This window comes from Poecilia reticulata, chromosome 16 (genome assembly GCF_904066995.2).
Source record: "Poecilia reticulata chromosome 16, P_reticulata-male-v2, whole genome shotgun sequence".
Classification (NCBI taxonomy): Eukaryota; Metazoa; Chordata; class Actinopteri; order Cyprinodontiformes; family Poeciliidae; genus Poecilia; species Poecilia reticulata.
In genome coordinates, this window is record NC_088845.1 from 11,131,208 (window position 1) to 11,153,309 (window position 22,102).

Sequence of the window (22,102 nt, forward strand, 5' to 3'; positions counted from 1 at the left end):
GAAAGACAGGTGCAAATATGCCATTATTTCAAATACTCTTATTTTTTTTGCTCTCGTATTGTTGATTTTTATGTATTGATTAAAGCGCAATAAAAAGCTTTAATAATTTAAGGACAAAACTGAAATATGTTTCTGTTTTGGATTTCTATCTGACTCTAGAGGAGTGGTGGCTCATCAGTCATGAACCTCACATCACAATAGTAAATTGTCAGGGCAATTTTTGTGTGTATATTCTATGTACTTTATTTTTCTCTTGAGACTGCCATCTTGCTTTTTTGGGTCGATCATTGGTTAGTGTAAATTATTGTCAGCTGGCTGGACGAGTCTTTTGCTTTAGTTCTGTTGCCAACTTGCATTCAGGACAAAAAGACTTATTACAAGTCTTTTGTATTACAATCTGAAATACATGATTTACTTTTGTGTAAATCATGTATTTACACATGATTTTCTAAAAGCACCTAGTTTGTTTCACTAGTTGTGCAGTCTGGTCATCCTTTGCCTTGATGGTTTTGGTTGGTAACATGAAGAGACAAAGATATAATGTTTTAGAAGAAAGTACCTTGGTGGTTTGGATAAATAACAGATATTCAGGAACAACAGAAACAGTCAAGCTTTTTATTTAAACTTTCTCTGTACACTCAAGTTAACGAGTTACATTTATAAGTCAATGTATGCCCCTCATACAAAAATCTATTCAAAATGAATGACAGAAACAATAGTTGGGCTGAAAAGTAAACAGTAAAATAAACACTCTTGACAAGACTCTTAACAAAGGCATCGTATTAAATTGCACTGCATTATATAACAATATTTATAAAATAAAAAAGCTGCTAAAATATGAATTTATAAAATGTGGATAGCAAACAACTGGTCAAATAAACATTTTTAAATAATCACAAATCAAATGTAGACCCTGTACTGATATTGTATAAAGGTACTAACTTTTCAGGTATGTCCTTGTAGGCAATTAGATAATGTATTTGGGTGTAACTAGATAAAGTTTGGCTATTTAACTGTTGCACAGTGTTTAAATTTCAATAAATGTCCTTTTCCATCCTGAAATAGCTGACTGAAACTTATATTATTATTAATCCTTAGTATTAGGCATTAATTTGCTATTTTGCAGAGAATCAAAGCTCAGTTTAGACATAAAGAAATGTAAAAAGCAAAAACTTTAAAAAATGCCTATGAATGTGCAGTTCAGAGCACTCACTAAATTACATCAGGTAAGAAATGTCTACCTTGTTCTTGTCACCTCATGTAAAGTAAATTTGTCAGTTGTCGTAAAATACTGACTTTAAATAAAAGAAAATAGGAGATTTTTTTAACTGTGTCCTTGACCTTAAATTAGACCTTTATTTTGTTTCATTTTATTTTCAGAACAGGGCTCACTAGAGTGATAATTAATGCAATTTTCAGTGTTTGTACACTTGTTTTTGAATTTAACCTGAGCATGTTCATTTCTAGTTTTAACTTCTGCATACAAACTTCCCATTTCCAGCAAATAGCTCACAAAATGCAAATCGCCCCTCTGAAACATATTCTCTTCATAGTTTGTTTTTGTTATTTCTTGACTAATTCACACTGTCATGAACCAGATGTTAATTTTTCTTTCCTGAACTCTCCCTGGTTTCTTTTACATTTCCATAAGAGGAGCTGGTGCATTTCATGTCAGTTCCAGGTTGGTGGTTTTCTGCTTGATTAAATGCAGCCGAGTTTGCATAAAGGACGTCTTTGATTGAGTCTGGTGCCTAAAAATGAAAGAACAACTTCATTCACCTTTTAGAAATGATAATAATGAAAAAAACCCAGAAAAGCTGTAGTCAACAAACCTCATTTTTCTCTTTCATTTGATATGCATCTGTGTTGACATCACCTCCAATACCTCTAGCTTTATGGTGAGTCTTATGAAACCTGGAAAATATGCTGAACATTTAAAACTATTTTGTTTTTCTTTCACTGATCAACTTAATAAAGCCTCAGAAAAAGCATAACACTTATGGTTGCAGAGATAAAATAACATCTTACTTTCTCATCTTCTGTATAAGCAAGGGGGGATTGCTACAGAAGCTACAAAATGACAAAACTAAGCAAAACACAATTATTTTTCTCTTCACTTACCAGACCAAATACAGCACGGCAAATACAAGGAATACAAAACCAGTGACCCTGGTGATTAAGACAAACGCTGGGATTAAACCTGGAATACAGATTGAAGATTGTGAGAATTATTTTTGCTGCAGCATTATTTTGGTTCACAATTTTCCAGGGAAACAACAAAACAAAACAACAACATAAAACAGACCTTGGTTTTTTCTTGAGCTCTCAAGGCAGCTGGCAAAAAACAGTTTACTGGCTAATCCCAAGGAGTTGGAGCTGAAGCACAGCAGGGTGGACAGATCTATGTTCTGTGGTTCATTCACAGTGATGATGCTCCTCAAATGTGAGCCATCTAGAAGCTCATTTGTAATCACCAGCTGGCTAGAGGAACTAACAGGTTGTCCGTTCAAGACCCAATGAGTCATTGGGGTCGGGTTTCCCACCGTTTCACAGACGCAGTTGAGCTGATTTACAGTTTTGATGCAGTTTGATGAGAACAGGATCTGTGGAGGAACTGAAATGAAAGCCAAGAAAATAATCAGTATACAAATCCTAAATAAATGTGTTTTTAAAGTAATATTAAAATACACTAAATGAAAGTTAACATGTAATTTAAAATCCTGTTTAGATGGATCATGAATTATTTTGTTGTGAATAGTTTTATTTAAATAAATTTAACATTTTCAGCATGAGGAAATAAAATAAAGAACTGCATGAAGGAAGACAGTTGTGTGCCAATGGTGGAAATGTGGAAGTTTTAGAGGTTGTGTGACCAGTAACACATCATGTGAGAAAAGAGACATGATACTGTAGGACTGGTTTTTCATCATTAAGCAACAAAAAGGAAGCAGGAAAACTGATTAAAAATCAACACAAACATCTTCAAAGGAGGACTTTTATATGAAACTCATTTGGAACTAAAAATAACACGAGTAACTTGTAAGTTTACAGAGAAAACACTGGGCAATATTAACCTTTTTCACCTCCTATTTCCATTTAGTAGAGAAGAATGATTGACAGAACTAATCCTTACACAATTGATCATTTCAGACTCTAATATTTGGGATCTCAAACTCCCTGTCATCATCCATATCTCCTGATCATAGTTGATGGTTTAAACTCAGATCAGTTCAACGAGAGCTTCACTAGCACAGCTCTTTCTTCACCGCAACAGAGCAAAGCAAGGTTTATGTTTCTTTAAATGAGGCCAAAAGTCAATCTGCTGCTCCATCCTGCTGGTAAACTTCTCCCTCTTGCTGACTAACTCGAAAGGATCTGCCCATCTTCTTTTCAGTGTCCACAGTGTTAGAGAAGCTGACTCTCAGGATAAAAGTCATATTTGCTCAATTTGAATCCAACATGTGCCATGATTGAGCCTCTCCCACTGAAGACGTGGAATCTGGATTAAAAAGATACTCAAAGTGCTCCATCCCCACCAAATTCTTCACTCTGTGTCAACAATCACCATGAAAATGAAACAACCCAAGATGCTAACAGTTGGTTTCCCTCAACAAGCCTGACGCTTTCCTCTGAGACAGAAACCAATAACCTTCAGCAAGTATCTCCTGGAAGCTGCTTTTGCAGTATAAATCTTAAACCTGGCATATTTATAGCCCCTGTCTCTCCTGGAACAGCTTGAAATTAAAGGTTTACCAAACAGGCTCCTCCATCAGATGTTTTCAGTTCACCCATCATCATTAATTTGAGTTTGATTCTGTCAAGTCACTTCTCCAGTCAGTCATTACCAGATGGGGATCCGTTGACCTTCTATTCTAATAAGTGAGTGGGCCCAGGTGAAGGGTATTTCTACTGATGGGCAGATGAGGCTTCACTAGGTGTGTGACACATTTCCCAAACTGTCGACACTGTGCTGAGACTGTGCAGCTTTGACTCTCACAGTGACATCTTCTGGATTTAGAAAGTCATTGCAGGCAAATTCAATAAAGACGGTTCATCCCCCTCATGCTGGGCACGTTGATGCCTCAGCATTGTGGAAGTGCTCTGATTACAGCAAGACAAAACTTTGGAGCAAATCCTACATTTTTCACCTATAATATAAATAAAAATTAATCCATGTAAACTACCTCAAATCTCCCATGGAAAGGAATTTGAATAATTCGAAAGAAAAATGATCAAAAGTGGAAATAAAAACAAAATAATTATTTTCCGTTATAAGATCAAAATGATCTCACGCGGGAGAAAACGTTCTCTTCCTTGGTTGATCCATGTCGGTATTCAAATACGAGCCAAAAGCCAAAGCAAAGCAAAGAACACAAAGAATTTCCATCTAACAAAACCCACAAATGTGTCCACACAGTTTCTCCCTCATCAACACAATTTGCCGCTGTCACATCCAAACAACAAGGGATCTATAGCGGTCACGCGGTTTTCTTTAAAGTGATACGCACATCGACACAGGGTTTCATCTTGTTTGCTCGGCGCATGTATGGAGGTTTGGTGTCATCTGACCCATCACTAGGTACTTCCACTAGCCTCTTTGAGGACCCTATCTCAGATCCAGGAAGTGGACCACCAGCCACACACTGCTAAACACAAGCTGCTAAGCATCAGATTTCCTTTGTCTTGGTGAGATTCCTCTGCCTTCTCCTCAAAATCATGAATCCATTCTGATCCTGATCTAGCAGACAGTCTGAACCACTACTTCTTGCCAAAGTAGCTAAGAAGAGTCATCATTCAGGAAGTGAAGCTCCAAAGAACACAAACTGTCAGGATTTTAGGGATACTCAAACCTCTTCACTGTGTATGAAGGGAATGAGAACAACTTATCAAACAGAAACATGTTCTCTAACTTCATACGTACACAGAACATCAATGTGACTGAGGTTGGAATGTTCTTCTCCCAAATCAATTTGAGCCTTGCAGAAAAAAATATCTCTGAATGTTTTAATACCTGTGTTGGTATGGCCTTCACCCTCTGGATTATACCTGTGTATGTCTGTGTGTAAAAATCACCTGGGAATACATGTTAACTGAAATTGCTGTGCAACGATTTTTAGAAATTAAGATCTAGATCATGCACACATAAATCAACTGAAGCGTAAGTCAATGCTGAGAATATGCATTAAATTGTTACATTTACTCCACTCCATCTATTTGAATAACCTTTTCAAAAGAGGAACTTCTTGGAGTAATTTTAGTGCGTCATAATTTTTAGTTCTGCTTGAGTAATGTAATTTTGAATTAACACTTCTCTTTACCTGGTGCAGTTTGACTGCTCTAGCTACGTCTAGTTGATTCAGTGAGGAACAATAATGTTCTGAATGCACCAGACACAATCACATAACATACAGTCAACTAGAGACTTCCTATTTCTACCTAAGGCTCACTGCACTAATGTTACTTTCCATCTGCTGAGTCTGTGTTGTCATCCTAAGGTCAAGTTAACACACAGGAAATAGTGTATTGGAAGTGCTTTGCCTTGTGCTAATATTATGAAAGTTACTCGACTGTCAGCATTGGTTTTAAGTTTTATGCTGGAAAAATTTGGAGTGTTTCTTCTGACTGAACAATTTTTCTGTAACAGAATTAGCAATCTGCAAGATTGTGCAAGATTTGAGAGAAAATTTTGTCCTTTTCTACTGGGTTTACACAGAGCATGCTGCTCAAAATACAGGTTACAGAAGAGATAGAAACCACTCACTCTAATGACAAGGCAAATTTAAAAAAGAAAACAGAATTACCCAAAGGATATTGAAAAAATCGACTTGGTACTTTGAGCTTGTTCGTGATAAAGGGGACGTGGATTATATGACATCCTAAATGTCATATAATCTTGTAAATTCTGAAATTTGATCCCAGCACAAAAGTATGCAAATTTTGGCAGCTGTTAGTTTCTGCTATACGTAAAAATTGCAGTAATTGTCTGAGCTGCTGATCTCGTGTGAATCGGCCACGTCAATAATTTGCAAGGTAAAACCTCCGCCTCAAATGACCTACTACTATTAATCCAATGCAAATAGGCATTTCCGGGATTTGGACAAAAATGCGAGGGATCCGATACATAATTAGGTGTGTTTTGTTTCCCTGGGCCCATTTTTATTTAGTTTTGGTGAAGAATAGAGGATGCATTGGAACCTTCGGGTCATGGACCATCAACCAGTAGAGCATCAAAAAGAAAAGGCTGGAGAGTAGGAATAAAATCAGATGCAAATGGTGGCTCACACTGGAGAAATCAAAGAACATGACCCTCACAACGCTGCCTGCTTTGACCAGTTGACTGTGGGTTAGTTGAAGCAGTTTCATGGGTTCGTTTACTAAATAGGTTCCTCTTTCAGATGCTCCTAATTGAGGTCTGTCAAATTATCTCCCCCACATTCAATACCAGGTGATGATCAATTGACCTAAGGTGGGCCCAGGTGTTGGTCACTTTCTCTAGTCTCTTCAGGGGAAACCATCTCAGCTCCAGATGGTGGACCATCTGCTGCACACTGCTGATCCCAAGCTCCTAAACCACAGGTTTTCTTATTGTTTGTGAGATTCCCCTCTGATGGTGGCCTGCCTTTTCATCAAAATCATGAAAATGGATCTTAGCCTGAACCATCACCTCTTGCCAATAGTGAGATTCATCAAGAGGTGGAGCAACAAAGAAAAAAGCTCACAGGATTTAACTTCTTTACACTGAAAAGAAAATGATCAGTTGAAAGCAGTGAGAACAAAATATGAAACAGAAACATGTTCTTTAACTTCATACATACACAGAACATCAATGTGACTGAGGTTGGAACGTTCTTCTCCCACATCATTTTGAGCCTTGCAGAAAAAAATATCTCTGTCTGTAGATACTGTAATGTTTAAAGTATTTTCAGTTCCAATGACAATTTCCTGGTCTGCTTTGACTTCAAGCCAGGTGTAATTCTGCTCTGCTGGGTTGGCATCACTGTTGCATGTCAGAGTCACATTGCTGTTCTCTAGAACCGAACCAGATGGACTGACTGAAACTGTGACGTTCTTAGGGGAATCTAGAAATAAAAGATATGATACATTGTTACTATAACCACAAATCAAATATCTATGCAAAGTTATAAAACTGATGTTTGTTGTAAACTTTATAGATGGTTTTGATCTCATTGGATCTCATACATACACAGAACATCTATGTAAGTGATGTTTGAATGTTGTTCTCCAACATCATTTTCAGCCTTGCAGAAAAAACTTTTTCGGTTTGTCGACACTATAATGTTTAAAATCTTTCCAGTTCCAATGTCAGTTTCCTGTCCTCCATCAGCTCTGTACCAGGTGTAATTCTGCTCTGCTGGGTTGGCATCACTGTTGCATGTCAGAGTCACATTGCTGTTCTCTAGAACCGAACCAGATGGACTGACTGAAACTGTGACATTCTTAGGGGAATCTAAAAAAAGTAATGATACATTGTTAATATGAACACTAATCAAATGTCTTTAGAAAGTTCTGACAAATGAAGAACATTGATGATTTTTTCCCCACTTTTGTTAATACTGATGGAAAGTTCTTGTTTATTGTAAACATAATAGAAGTGTACGATCTTATTAAGCCTTATACATACACAGAACATCTATGTAAGAGATGTTTGAAGGTGTTTTTCCAATCTCATTTACAGCTTTGCAGAAAAACATCTTCCTGTCTGTTGTTACTTTGATGTTTAAAATCTTTCCAGCTCCAATGACAGTTTCCTGTCCTCCATCAGCTCTGTACCAGGTGTAATTCTGCTCTGCTGGGTTGGCATCACTGTTACATGTCAGAGTCACATTGCTGTTCTCTAGAACTGAACCAGAGGGTCTGACTGAAACTGTTACATTCTTAGGGGAATCTAAAAAGATAAATATTACAATGTTAACATGAGCACAAATCAAATTTAAACAGTTGAAGGACAATGAGAGGATATTTTCCAATTTTACAAAACTGATGAAAACTGATGTTTGTTGTAAACTTTATAGATGGTTTTGATCTCATTGGATCTCATACATACACAGAACATCTATGTAAGTGATGTTTGAATGTTGTTCTCCAACATCATTTTCAGCCTTGCAGAAAAAACTTTTTCGGTTTGTCGACACTATAATGTTTAAAATCTTTCCAGTTCCAATGTCAGTTTCCTGTCCTTCGAGAGCTCTGTACCAGGTGTAATTCTGCTCTGCTGGGTTGGCATCACTGTTGCATGTCAGAGTCACATTGCTGTTCTCTAGAACCGAACCAGATGGACTGACTGAAACTGTGAGATTCTTAGGGAAATCTTTAAAAAAAGGCAAATTATACATTGTTAATATGAACACTAATCAAATGTCTTTAGAAAGTTGTGACAAATGAAGAACATTGATGATATTTTTCCCTACTTTTGTTAATAATGATGGAAAGTTATTGTTTATTGTAAACATAATAGAAGTGTACGATCTTATTAAGCCTTATACATACACAGAACATCTATGTAAGAGATGTTTGAAGGTGTTTTTCCAATCTCATTTACAGCTTTGCAGAAAAACATCTTCCTGTCTGTTGTTACTTTGATGTTTAAAATCTTTCCAGTTCCAATGTCAGTTTCCTTTCCTCCATCAGCTCTGTACCAGGTGTAATTCTGCTCTGCTGGGTTGGCATCACTGTTACATGTCAGAGTCACATTGCTGTTCTCTAGAACCAAACCAGATGGACTGACTGAAACTGTGACATTCTTAGGGGAATCTAGAAAAGAAATGATACATTGTTAATATGGACACTAATAAACTATCTTTACAAAGCTGTGACAACTCAAAGACACAGCAGTTTTTTCCCCATTTTCCTAAGACTTCTGTAAACTTCTTGTTCAATGCATATATAATATGAATTATTGATCTAATTAAGTTTTATATATACACAGAACATCTATGTGTCTGAGGTTGGAAGTCTAATGTCCAATATCACTTTCAGCTTTTTTTGCAGAATAAAAAGTCTTTGTGCTGCACAAACTTTAATGTTTAAAATCTTGTCCTCCAGCATCTCTGTACCAGGTATTATTCTGCAATGTTGGGTTTTTCAATATTGCTGCAAGTCATTGTTACATCAGTCTTCTCTAGAACTGTACCAAAGGGACTGACTGAAACTTCTGTAATAATTTGAACTCCATAATGTATAGGAAGTTAAAGTAGGTACTTGGTAAAACAAATAAGCTGGTATATTGTGAAACTAATCCCAGTGGAAGGAAGAAAAAAAAATCCACAATGCAAAGACATGTATGTTAGGCTAGTTGACAGGCATGGGATGTTAACTAGATCAATTGGATTAAGTGAGCATTTGGGTTTATTTCTCTATGTCTAATGAGTGACACTACGATGGACTGATGTACTTTTCAGTTTGCCCTGCCTCTCATTGAATGACTTCTAGAGAGATGGGTTCTAGCTACTCTACCATGTTTAACTGCAGGTTATATGTAAAATGTTGTCTTAGTTTCTCACTATATAACAAAACATATGTTGTCAATGGTATTTGTGACACCAACATTTTGGGGGGTTAAGACAGGTCTTTATTTACTTTAAAGTCAGCAGTGGAGTAGCTCAGCAATAGATACTTGTGTTAATTCATGGTTGAGTTATTGATGCTGTTTTGTATTAATTTTGGTCGACTAGCCGCTCCTGGTAAGGCTCACAATTGTACCACATTTTCTCTATTTTGGCATACAGTCCTGCTCACCATTATTGGCACCCATGAAGTTTCAGTACATATAATGGAATATTTACTGAAGGAAATTCATGAAGTGAAACAACATTTTACTGCTGATAGCTTGTGCTTGACGCAAAACAGCAAATGATAAAAAACATTTAAAAAGATAAACATTATGAGGAAAACAAAGAGAATCATAATTTTTACCATGCCCATGGTATTGGCACTCTTTGCTGCAAATCAATATGAAAACCCAATTTGACTCACCTGTTGCAAATCACACATAAAGATCACTTGTGATGGACTGCCTCCACACATGTGACATGAATTAACCAATGAATAATCATGTTGGCGCTTTAAAAGCCACCTGTTAGTTCATCCCCACATGTGACAATGGTAAAGACAAAGGAGCTGTCTGAGGACATCAAAAATACTATTATTAGCAAGCACAAGACCTCCAAAGGGTATAAAGCCATCTCCAAAGACCTTGGTATCCCTGTCTCAATGGTGCGTAATGTTATTAAGAAGTTTTCCAGGTATGGAATGGTCAAGAATCTCCCTGGACGTCGGGGAAAGAGAAAAAGTGATGACAGAAGTCTTCGACAGTTGGTGCGAATGGTGTAAAAAACACTACGTCTAACATCTAAAGACCTGAAGACCAACCTGGAGCAGTCTGGTGTGATTGTTTCAACAAGTACCACACGCCGCACACTAAACAAAGTGGGGCTTTATGGGCGGAGGTCAAGGAACACCCCATTGCTTAAGAAAAGACATAAAAAAGAACATTTGATCTTCGCAAAAGAGAACGTGGACAAACCTCAATCCTTCTGGGACGTTTTATGGACAGATGAAACAAAAGTGGAGCTTTTCGCCGTCTGTAAACAATATGTTTACAATATGTCTGTAAACAATATGTTTACAGACATAACATAAACAATATGTTTACAGACGGCGCAATGAAGCCTTTAAAGAAAAGAACACCATACCAACAGTCAAGCATGGTGGAGGATCCATAATGCTGTGGGGCTGCTTTGTGGCATCTGGTACTGGAGGCCTTGACCGTATCACAGGCATCATGAAATCGGAAGATTATCAAGCAATTCTAGAGCGAAATGTCTTGCCCGGTGTAAGGAAACTTGGTTTGCAGTGAAGATCTTGAGTCCTCCAGCAAGACAACGACCCAAAGCACACCTCCAAAAGCACACAGGTCTGGTTGAAAGGGAAAAATGGACTGTTTTAAAATGGCCAGCAATGAGTCCTGATCTCAATCCAACTGAAAATCTTTTGGTAGAGCTGAAATCTACCATTGGAGAAAGGAACCCTGCAAAGGTACAAGAGCTTGAGCATATTGCAAAAGAAGTTTGGGAGAAAATGCCACCCGAGAAGTGCAAGAAGCTTATAGATGAATATAAGAAACGTTTGGCGCAGCCTTTGTTGTCAAAAGCTGCGCAACCAAATATTAAAGAGGGGTGTCAATATTAGTGCACATGCTGGTTTTCTGTTTTGTCCTTTGGAATTAAAATATTTATGTTGACATAGTAATTGTCTTTGTCAAATTACTTTGGACCTCAAATTGAAAGATCCTGCTGATATAAGTTTTGAACATTTCCATTTATTTCTGAAAATATTCACTCAGCTATGCAAATCATGAAGGGGGTGCCAATAATGGTGAGCAGGACTGTAAGAGCTTTGAGTGTCATAGGATTTTCAAAACTTTGGAAAAAAAACTTTGTTTTCTAGATTAGTGGATGTCAATTTGTTTGTTTTACACCTGATAAATTTCTTTAGTACAGGAATTGATGTAAAGCCTTTTGAGATCTTGACAGCATCCAGAAATGTTCTATTTAAGGTATTTTATGTTTGTACAAATTGGTCAATATTCAGGTGTGGTTAATGATTAACTAAAAATGAACTGAACGGATATCCAAAGGCACTATCATTGAATCAATAAATGATTCATTAGTTGAATGAATCATTCAATGATTTAATGATTCATTGAATTAAGTTCAATGAATTTATATTTTTGATGTCTAACCAATTCTAACTTAAGCAGAGCATTTGAACATCAGCTACAACAAATCTCCTTAGTTAGCTTCAAATGTACTTATTTTTACATAACTGATCTGTTTATTCTTTTTTTTTTAATACTTCTCCTGATTGGTAATAAAATTTTACTAAGGTGTAATCTAAGTTGTCGACTTAAATTGAATATAAAATCTGTGAATGCAGCTGAAGTTTGGTGGTGCCATGTATGCTTTTCTACCTAAAATACATGGTGCTAATTAATATAGATAAACTAAAAACACCACTAGAAACAATTAGATTGTTGCACTGTTCATGAGATTGGTATGAATAATTTTTGACATTCTACTTTTTATAAAAACTGATTTTTTTTTTACACTTCCTCTACATTGTTCTATTGTATTTTACATTGTGCATGCCTTTTTTATTATCATGAATTACGTTCTTATTTGAATGCAAACAATTCTGAATCGCAGTATTAGAGCATTATCATTAACGTTGGGCTAAATAAAATAATTTTTTAAAAACTTAATGCTTTATTAAATCGGTTAATCAGTTATCAAATATTAAAATCAGTGTGTTTATCTGAAACATGAAGCGTGATAAATAATTTGTACAGGTAACTGTAAGTTTTAGCTAAATAAGTTTATCTCCTCGTTTATTTCCTCAGGTATGAATGAAGAACTATAAATCTTAGAAGTTCTGAATTGTCCAGGCATAACTTTAATAGTGATTCTTTTTTATGTTATTGCTATTACTTATAAAATATTAGTTTGAAAAAATATATCTTTTTGAACTTCATTTTTTGTGGTTCCCTTGTCTGATATATGCAGTTCATGTTTCACTGCATTTGCAGTAAACTTCTTGAAGTAAGATCATTTTGATTCTGCAAAGAGATTCACTGATAATTTTGATACATTTTTTATATTTTTAACCCAGTGCCTACTCAGGTCATCCAACAAGGTAAATTCTCCCCAGTAGAAAGCTGACTGGTTAGTCCTTAAAATTACTGTCATTTGTTGATTTAACTTTTTTCTGTAGTACACTCTTGCAGCTTAAGTTATAAGTTTTAGTTGTTTCTTTTTACTCTGATGAAGGTCAAACAACAGCATGTTAGTGTGATAAACATCCTGGCTTTAGTTTTCTCCACATTTAATTTAACTATTAATCATGCAGTGTAATTAGCATTAGATTCCGACTTAAGTTTTTAGAAACTAAATAAACTTCTTTAAATGTTGTGTTTGATATATCTAAATCTAAAAGCTAGATGTAAACAAATACCCTGAGTTGCCATTTTAAAAGAAAAGAAGAGAAACTTACAGAGAACATCTGGAGTTAGGCTTGTGGTCAGAGATGCATTAGAGCTTCCATCTTGTTTCTTGTACACAGCAGTGCAGGAAATGTTCTGTTTATGGTGGAGATTAGAAGCAGTGAAGTTCATAACAGAGGTCTTGAATTTGGTTTTGTCCTGATTCTCCTGCAGTGTTTCCTGAATGTTCCCCAGTTTTGGGGTCCAAATCAGAGTTGGAGGATGAGGCAGACATGGAGCCGGAGCAGAGCAGGTCAGACTCACTGACTCTCCCTCCTTTTTCTTCAGTGAGGACGGAGTCAGAGTTGGTGAGGGAAAATTATCTGGTTGGAAAGTTCAGATGCTGTTCATTATCAGTGTGTCAGTAAAATACAATAAATTCAAAGGTAGCTGCCTCAACATAATTTATCCATTACAATTCTGCAAGTATATGTTAAACCTACCTGTGACCTGAATTGTTACAGATGGAGCGGTATAAGTGTATTTTAGAGAATTGTTACAGTCAATTCTGAAGTAATAATCCTTGGTGTCGCCAGTCTGCATAATATTGAAGGTTGTGGTGCAGTTTTTCTTTGTTAAGTCTCCTGTTTGTGGATTTCTGTCAGTTAGTTGTGCAGTATTGAGTGAGGCTGGGGAACGCCATATAGCTTGACATTGGTTATGTAAGTTGCTTTGATATTTATCCTCTATGTCAAAGGAGCAGGGCACCGTCACACATGATCCTGCCATAACTTGTACAGTCTGCGGCAAATTAACCTGAAATATGTTACAGTTGGAGCCTGAAAAATAAAACAAATATTGAAATGAATAAATGTTGCAATTTTTTATTTAACTTTTATCATGACTTCAAAACAGCAATAAGTTTAACATTGAGACTTTGCAGTTCATCTTTCATTCAAGAGACTGTAACAATCAAGAGGTTCTTGTGTGAAATAGTTTTTGGTTTTTCTCAGATTTTTGTTTTGCAACTTGTTTCATAAAAGTTTACACTGTTCATTTAAACACTTTGTAAAGATGGGTCATGTTTCTCAGTAATTTGATACTGTTCTGTTCCCTTTAGTTCCCCTAAAATGTATGATAATTTGAGTTCAAACAACCAATGAAGTTGGAATAAACAACACACTGAACGAATGAAACTTGTTGGGTACCAGGCTGATGGGTCTGCTGGTTTCTTTTCCAGATCATCCTCCAGAGGGCGCTGGAAGACAGCAGGGTCCTGGAGGGCGTGCCAACAGGTCCTAACCAGACGCACCTGTTGGGTATTGTCATCTTCTGGTGGAGTATATGAGCAACTGGCTACCTGCACATCTTCGCCAGAGTGTTTTGCCCGAACCGGTACACTGAGCCACCTAGAGACCTCATTGAGCCCTCTTGTTGATCTCGAGCAGATTGTTATTTCTGATCCTCACCTGTGTGATTCTTCCTTCCAGGACGCTTGACTAAACCTCCGGAAGATCCCGAGTCTTCTCCCCCTTCCTTCGGAGGAATCCTCTCGAGGCTCCCTGGTAGTCAGCACTCCTGCTCCTCCAGTCGACTAGGAACTCCTGTCCGCCCGCCGAAACGCCGCCTCTCTGCCCAGCTTCATCCACGAACAACTCACCGCCTGGATTTTTCCCCCCCTGCTCGGGTCTAATCCCAACCTCCACAAGTAAGAGTTTCCGTTCCCGTTCTATTGAGTAAATTCCCCTCATCTCGCCTCGAACTCACCTCTCTCTCTCCTTCAGTGAGCGGTAGCTCCTGGACCTCCCTCCCGTGAAGAAGACCCACTCAGATTGTCAGTCGAACCCCGTTTGTTTGTTTAACAATAAACCCTTTGATCTTTACACCAGTCTCTCCCAGTGAGTGTTTCTGCATGTGGGCTAAGAATATTAAATCGAACATGACAGAACACTCTGGCCAAACGGATGTCCCAGCAGAAACAATCCGGAGAGCTCTACATGACCAACAAACGCTAATTCAGAACCATGAGGCTGCACTTCAGGAGCTGGGTAATCGGCAGACAGAGACAAATAACCGCTTGGCTGAGCTAACCAGTTTTCTCCGCAGTCACTTTCCCCAGACCTCCACTCCAGAATCCGCACCGGGACCCTCGCAGTCTCCAGATCCAGCCTCCGGGGCCCAAGTCCAGTCCACGTCTTCCGACTGTCAGCTGCCAAATCCATCCAGGTTTGACGGAGACCCTCGAAAGTGCAGAGGATTTTTGATGCAATGTAATATTCAATTCAATCACTCACCTCATAGATTCGCCTTAGATTCTGCCAAAATATCTTATGTTATTGCACATCTATCAGACCGCGCTCTAGACTGGGCTGAAGCCAAATTTTCTTCCTCCCCTGAGTACGGCTGCTCGTTTGCAGAATTCTTAACAGAGTTCAAACAGGCTTTCAATCAAGAGACCGATAAATCTCAGAGTTCTCGAGCTCTATTAAAGATGAAACAAGGGCAGAGATCTGCAGTTGATTTTTCAATTGATTTCCGCATCCAAGCCGCTGCCTCGGGTTGGAACACCCCAGCGCTAAAGAGTGCATATTTGGATGCTCTAAATGATTCCCTGAAGGATGAACTGGCTACTTTAGACGAGCCCGGTTCCCTCGAGGATTTAATTAAACTGTCCATAAGAATTGACAACCGTATTCGTGCTCGGGCTAAAGAAAGAAGCAGTCGAAGTGCAGTACCCCGATCACTCCCCGTTCCCCGCTACTCTGTGCCAGCAGAGAGAGAGCAAGGTCCTTCTGATCCAGAACCCATGCAGATTGGCCAAGCTAGATTGACTCCTGAGGAGAGACAGCGGAGAATGCGGGCCAAGCTCTGTCTATATTGCGGAGAAGCAGGGCACTTTGTGGCCGACTGCCCCGTACTGTTAAAAGCCAGGGTCCGCCAGTAACTACGAGGGAACTGGCGGACCATCAAAGTAAATCGGACTCGCCTCGTTTATTGTTGCCCGCTACCATTCAGTTTCAAGACCACAATATTACACTGTCGGCGCTGTTAGATTCCGGCTGTGAACGGAATTTACTGGATATTAATCTTGTTCAGCAAATGGCAATTGAAACTGTTCCCCTACGCACTCCTCTTCGTGTTTCCGCCCTCGACGGGAAGGTTCTGCCTCAGATAACCCACCAGACAAGACCCCTCCAGTTAACAGTTTCTGGCAATCATTCAGAATCCATTTCTTTTTACGTTTTTCCTGCGGCGAGCTCACCTTTAGTTTTAGGGTTCGAATGGTTACAACAACATAATCCAAATATAAACTGGTCCGACAGACACATCGATTCCTGGTCAGTTCTGTGCCATTCAACTTGTCTCCGCTCAGCCGTTCCTCCAGGTCCTTCCCCTGCTAACGGCGATGAGGCGGATCCTCCTGATATTTCCGGAGTTCCTGCTGATTATCACGATCTGGCGCAGGTCTTCAGTAAATCCAAAGCCGCGTCCCTACCTCCTCACAGACCATACGACTGCGCTATTGATCTCCTACCTGGGGCTCCGTTGCCCAATAGTCGACTTTATAGTATCTCTAGACCTGAGCGGGAAACTATGGAGAAGTACATAAAGGAATCCATAGCAGCGGGCATAATCCGACCTTCTTCTTCGCCTCTGGGCGCTGGTTTTTTCTTTGTCAGTAAAAAAGATGGTTCTCTGAGACCCTGTATAGACTACAGGGGATTAAACCAGATAACCATTAAAAATAAGTATCCCTTACCTTTACTCTCCTCTGTTTTTGAACCCCTCCATGGGGCCACCTTCTTCACCAAGTTGGACCTAAGGAATGCCTATCATTTGCTCCGAATTAGAAAGGGTGATGAATGGAAGACAGCGTTCAAAACCCCCTTAGGCCATTTTGAGTATTTGGTGATGCCTTTTGGCTTGAGTAACGCCCCAGCCTTTTTTCAGGCTCTTGTAAATGACGTCCTGAGAGATTACCTAAATGTCTTTGTGTTTGTCTACTTAGATGACATTCTGATCTACTCCAAGAACCTGCCGGAGCACAAGAATCATGTCCGCCAGGTCCTCCAACGCCTTTTGGAGAACAAACTGTTTGTTAAAGCGGAGAAGTGCGAGTTCCACCAACAATCAGTCACCTTTCTGGGCTATGTCCTCGAGGGCGGACAGGTGAGGCCATCTAACGAGAAGATCAGAGCAGTCCTGGAATGGCCCACCCCTGAGAACCGTAAGGATTTACAGAGGTTTCTCGGCTTTGCCAATTTCTACCGGCGGTTTATTCGAAACTACAGCCAAACCGCTCACCCGTTAACTGCCCTGACCTCCACTAAGACTCTGTTTAGCTGGTCCCCAGAAGCAGAGGCAGCCTTCACGCAGTTAAAGACCTTGTTCGCTACCGCCCCCATCCTCATACAACCAGATCCCACCAAGCAGTTCATCCTGGAGGTTGATGCCTCTGAGTTGGGGGTGGGAGCGGTTTTATCACAGTTCACAATGACCGATCACAAGACCCATCCTTGTGCTTTTTTCTCCCGTAGACTTTCACCTGCTGAAAAAAATTATGATGTTGGGGATAGGGAGTTACTAGCCATTAAACTGGCATTGGAAGAATGGAGACACTGGTTGGAGGGCGCTGAACATCCCATCTTGGTCTGGACTGATCATAAGAATTTATCCTACCTCAAGTCTGCTAAGAGACTTAATCCCCGTCAGTCCCGATGGTCGCTGTTCTTCTCTCGCTTTAACCTGTGTATTTCCTATCGTCCAGGTTCCAGAAATATTAAGCCCGACGCACTCTCCAGGTTATACTCGCCAGCCGATTCAGAGAAACGGCCAGCCCCCATCCTGCCGTCTACCTGCTCGGTGGCCATGGTTACCTGGGAGATCGAGGATTTAGTGAAGCAAGCTCAGCAAACGGAGCCTGACCCAGGCACTGGCCCAGACAACAGGATATACATTCCCTCCTCTATTCGAGCACGCGTGATCACCTGGATACACACCTCTAAGTTTTCTGGCCATCCAGGTATCAGCAGGACCATAGCCCTGATCAACCGACGTTTCTGGTGGCCGTCCATTCAGAAAGATGTCAGAGAGTACGTGCTAGCCTGCCCAACCTGCGCGAGAAATAAAGCCTCCCATCAGCCCCCATCAGGTCTCCTGCAACCATTACCCACACCCACACGCCCCTGGTCCCATATTGCCATCGACTTTGTGACAGGCTTGCCAGCCTCTAAAGGTATGACTGCTATACTGACCATAATCGACCGTTTTTCTAAAGCCTGCCACCTGATTCCTCTGAGAAGACTTCCTTCAGCCTTTCAGACAGCACAGTTACTCGTGAAACACGTTTTCAGACTACACGGGATTCCTCAGGAGATCCTCTCGGATCGAGGACCACAGTTTTCCTCACAGGTCTGGAGGCATTTTTGCTCGGCCCTTGGGGCCAAGAGTTCCCTAACCTCAGGTTATCATCCTCAGTCTAACGGCCAGGTTGAACGTATGAATCAAGAGTTGGAGGCCACTCTTAGGTGTCTCACGTCATCCAGCCCGACTAATTGGGGCCCCTGCTTACCTTGGGTTGAATACGCGCACAACTCTCACCTCTCTTCTGCTACAGGTCTATCCCCATTTGAAGCGTCGTTGGGCTACCAGCCTCCACTGTTCCCAGCTGATGAGAGGGAGATTGCCGTCTCCTCCGTGCGACACCATATCCGCCGTTGTAAGTCCTTCTGGGACAGAACGGTTTCCGCCCTCGACCGGACGGCTGAACAGAACCGTCGCTGGGCCGACCGCAAGAGGCGACCTGCCCCCTCTTTTGTTCCAGGCCAAAAGGTGTGGCTATCGACTAAAGACATCTCACTAAAGTCGGTTCCTAGAAAACTGTCTCCCCGTTACATTGGTCCTTATGAGATTGAGAAGCTGGTCGGTCCTTCTGCCGTCCGTCTGCGTCTCCCGCCCCTTTTCCGTGTCCACCCCACCTTTCATGTTTCCCAAGTCAAACCGGTCCACTCCAGTTCCTTGTGCCCCCCCGCTGATCCTCCCCCTCCTCGTGTTATTGGGGGCCACCCCGCCTACACGGTCCGCCGGATTGTGGATTCCCGCCGGCGTGGGCGGGGTTGGCAGTACCTGGTGGACTGGGAGGGGTATGGCCCTGAGGACCGCATGTGGGTGCCTGGTTCTTTTATTTTGGATCCTTCCCTCATTGAGGACTTCCGCTCCTCCCTGCCTTCTACATCTTCTGGACCGCCGGGTGGCGGTCATTGAGGGGGGGGTACTGTTGGGTACCAGGCTGGTGGGTCTGCTGGTTTCTTTTCCAGATCATCCTCCAGAGGGCGCTGGAAGACAGCAGGGTCCTGGAGGGCGTGCCAACAGGTCCTAACCAGACGCACCTGTTGGGTATTGTCATCTTCTGGTGGAGTATATGAGCAACTGGCTACCTGCACATCTTCGCCAGAGTGTTTTGCCCGAACCGGTACACTGAGCCACCTAGAGACCTCATTGAGCCCTCTTGTTGATCTCGAGCAGATTGTTATTTCTGATCCTCACCTGTGTGATTCTTCCTTCCAGGACGCTTGACTAAACCTCCGGAAGATCCCGAGTCTTCTCCCCCTTCCTTCGGAGGAATCCTCTCGAGGCTCCCTGGTAGTCAGCACTCCTGCTCCTCCAGTCGACTAGGAACTCCTGTCCGCCCGCCGAAACGCCGCCTCTCTGCCCAGCTTCATCCACGAACAACTCACCGCCTGGATTTTTCCCCCCCTGCTCGGGTCTAATCCCAACCTCCACAAGTAAGAGTTTCCGTTCCCGTTCTATTGAGTAAATTCCCCTCATCTCGCCTCGAACTCACCTCTCTCTCTCCTTCAGTGAGCGGTAGCTCCTGGACCTCCCTCCCGTGAAGAAGACCCACTCAGATTGTCAGTCGAACCCCGTTTGTTTAACAATAAACCCTTTGATCTTTACACCAGTCTCTCCCAGTGAGTGTTTCTGCATGTGGGCTAAGAATATTAAATCGAACATGACAAAACTGATTAAATATTCAGGTGTTTAAATTTTAAAGTTTGTTTTTTTCTAAATACTGTTTCTATGCTGCTAATAGAAATGCTCAATAGAATGAGAGCAAACCATTATTTACAATCTGATGCATAATTTAAATTAGGATGTGCTTAGTATCTTTTATGAAAATTCCATTATTTATTTAATCATTTAATTTGGATACTTTTACAAACACTAATCTGGAATAATTTAAATAAAACAATATATAAAAATTTCAGTAAAGTTTAAATGCAACCAATTAGAAACTCACCTTGTAGTAAAGAGCCAATGAGAAGAATCATCAGAGGTCCAGTCATGTTTGTTGAGCTGATGTCAAATTACTCTGCAAAAAACAGAAACCATCTGCGATCATCTTATTTATATAAGTCAGACAGTCGACATATAGAAATAAATGAATTGAAGATCGATATGAACTTAGATTTATGTTGTGTATTCTAGTATTTTGAGAACAGAATTTGGCAAGAAGTGTCATTCAGTCATTAAATAAATCAACATTGTAAATTATTAAATGATGAAAAATAACATTTCACTGCCTCTTTTAAAACGTGAAGCATCATAGAAGATTTTATTTTTGAGAAGAAGATTTGTAGTGTATCAACTAAGTGGCAAGTAAGAGCCAACACTAATATTGAATTTAATGTTTTATAAAATTATTACTGTATAATAAAAAAAAAACATTTGAAAAAATATATTCTCTTACATTTTTTCTTCCATATAATGAAAAAAAAACACAGATAAAGAGACAGAATAACAGGAACTTTTTAACTATACTGTTAAATAACAACAACAATAAATAAGATTTTTATCTTCCTTTCCAGGTATGTTTGTCTAAAAGTACAAAAACTGACAAGTTGAAAAAATCAATATTTAGGAATTCAAATGTCTCACCTTGTAACGGCAAGGTCAGAAATCTTTGTTTCCCTTGTTTGTTTTACAAACAAATTTTATTCCAGTAAATTTAATTATCAATGAAGATCATATCAACCTGGTTGAAAACTCTTTGCTTCCAGTGTGGAGTATCAAATAGACAATGAGTGTTTATGTTTAATCAGTCAGTGGAAAAGTCATCTTCCTTAAAAGTGCTCACCTATTCAGAAGCTCCAGGAACTGAAAAAGAGGTACCAAATCAAACGTTCACAATATGACAATGACAACTTCCCCAGAGAAACGTTAACAGTCCAGATTTGACTCTGTAATCTCACCTACACGTCTAGCATCAGTTACTCATTAACTTAGTGTGCAAATGTTTCATCCTTCATGTGGATCTACTGCTGATATTGTATACACAATGTTGTAGCTGCATACCCTCCTCCCTCCTTTCTCTCTCTATTTCTCCTTCTGAGAAGATGAGATGCGCTACCAGCTCTCCATCTAACAGGTAAATTGAGTTTCCTAAGTCTTACCTTGTCCAGAACTGAGGTAAATTCAGTGAAAACTGGCCTGTCAAGGAAGGTCCCCAATCGAGTGTCCCATCCTGCTTCCCCCCTGTGAATTAGCCAGGCTCAGCAGCCTGCAGCCAACTAAGTTTCACAGAGCAAACCTGTTAACCCTCCTGTTATGTTCATTTCTGAGGTACAGCAATAATGTTTGTGGGTCAATTTGACCCGGGGAGTGTTTCCAAAACATTTTTGTATCTGATTATTAACTCCAATACTAACCATTTCAATCAATATATTTTGCAATGATGTTTTTTTTTTATTTCTCAGAAATTAAGGACTATTAACGACAACTTACTCAATTACTCATTTGGACATAAAAAACGAAATTTACATTTTTTATGTCCGCTGAAAATACTCTAGACACAAAAAAACAATAATTTCCTTGAAAGTGATCTTGGGTAAATTTTTTGATATAAAATTTATTTATTTTTTCAATTGTTGATCTTTATAATTGAACTTGAGACACACATACTGTTCCGGGTCAAATTGACCCGCCGCTTTAAATCAAGATAAATGAGTCAAGCAGAGAGCAGTATTTATGTTTTCCTCCACTTCTACTGAGTGTCCACTCTGTGTGCGTGGAGTTTGCCCACGGGAACGGAAAAGGTTCCCATCA

General features: G+C 39.9%; 1 protein-coding gene across 1 annotated transcript; it reads right to left on the bottom strand.

Annotated features, from left to right (window-relative positions):
• Window positions 1-601: 601 nt before the first annotated feature.
• Window positions 602-21,078, bottom strand: LOC145547745 (B-cell receptor CD22-like). Its single transcript, XM_081597649.1, has 13 exons — window positions 20,936-21,078; window positions 20,298-20,369; window positions 13,501-13,836; window positions 13,069-13,380; window positions 8,509-8,772; window positions 8,066-8,329; window positions 7,643-7,906; window positions 7,205-7,468; window positions 6,816-7,079; window positions 2,306-2,614; window positions 2,122-2,200; window positions 1,833-1,914; window positions 602-1,751 (listed from the first exon to the last, which is right to left on the bottom strand). Exons 2-13 carry the CDS (start codon window positions 20,341-20,343, stop codon window positions 1,602-1,604), a joined length of 2,634 nt encoding a protein of 877 aa, XP_081453775.1. The 5' UTR covers window positions 20,344-20,369; window positions 20,936-21,078; the 3' UTR covers window positions 602-1,601.
• Window positions 21,079-22,102: the final 1,024 nt, after the last annotated feature.

Coding starts and splice junctions, on each gene's coding strand:
- LOC145547745 (XM_081597649.1), bottom strand. CDS start 20,343: ATGACTGGACCTCTGATGATTCTTCTCATTGGCTCTTTACTACAAG. Junction 7,907..8,065: donor CACTTACATAGATGTTCTGT/GTATGTATGAGA, acceptor TTATCTTTTTAG/ATTCCCCTAAGAATGTAACA. Junction 2,615..6,815: donor CAGTCACATTGATGTTCTGT/GTATGTATGAAG, acceptor CTTTCATTTCAG/TTCCTCCACAGATCCTGTTC.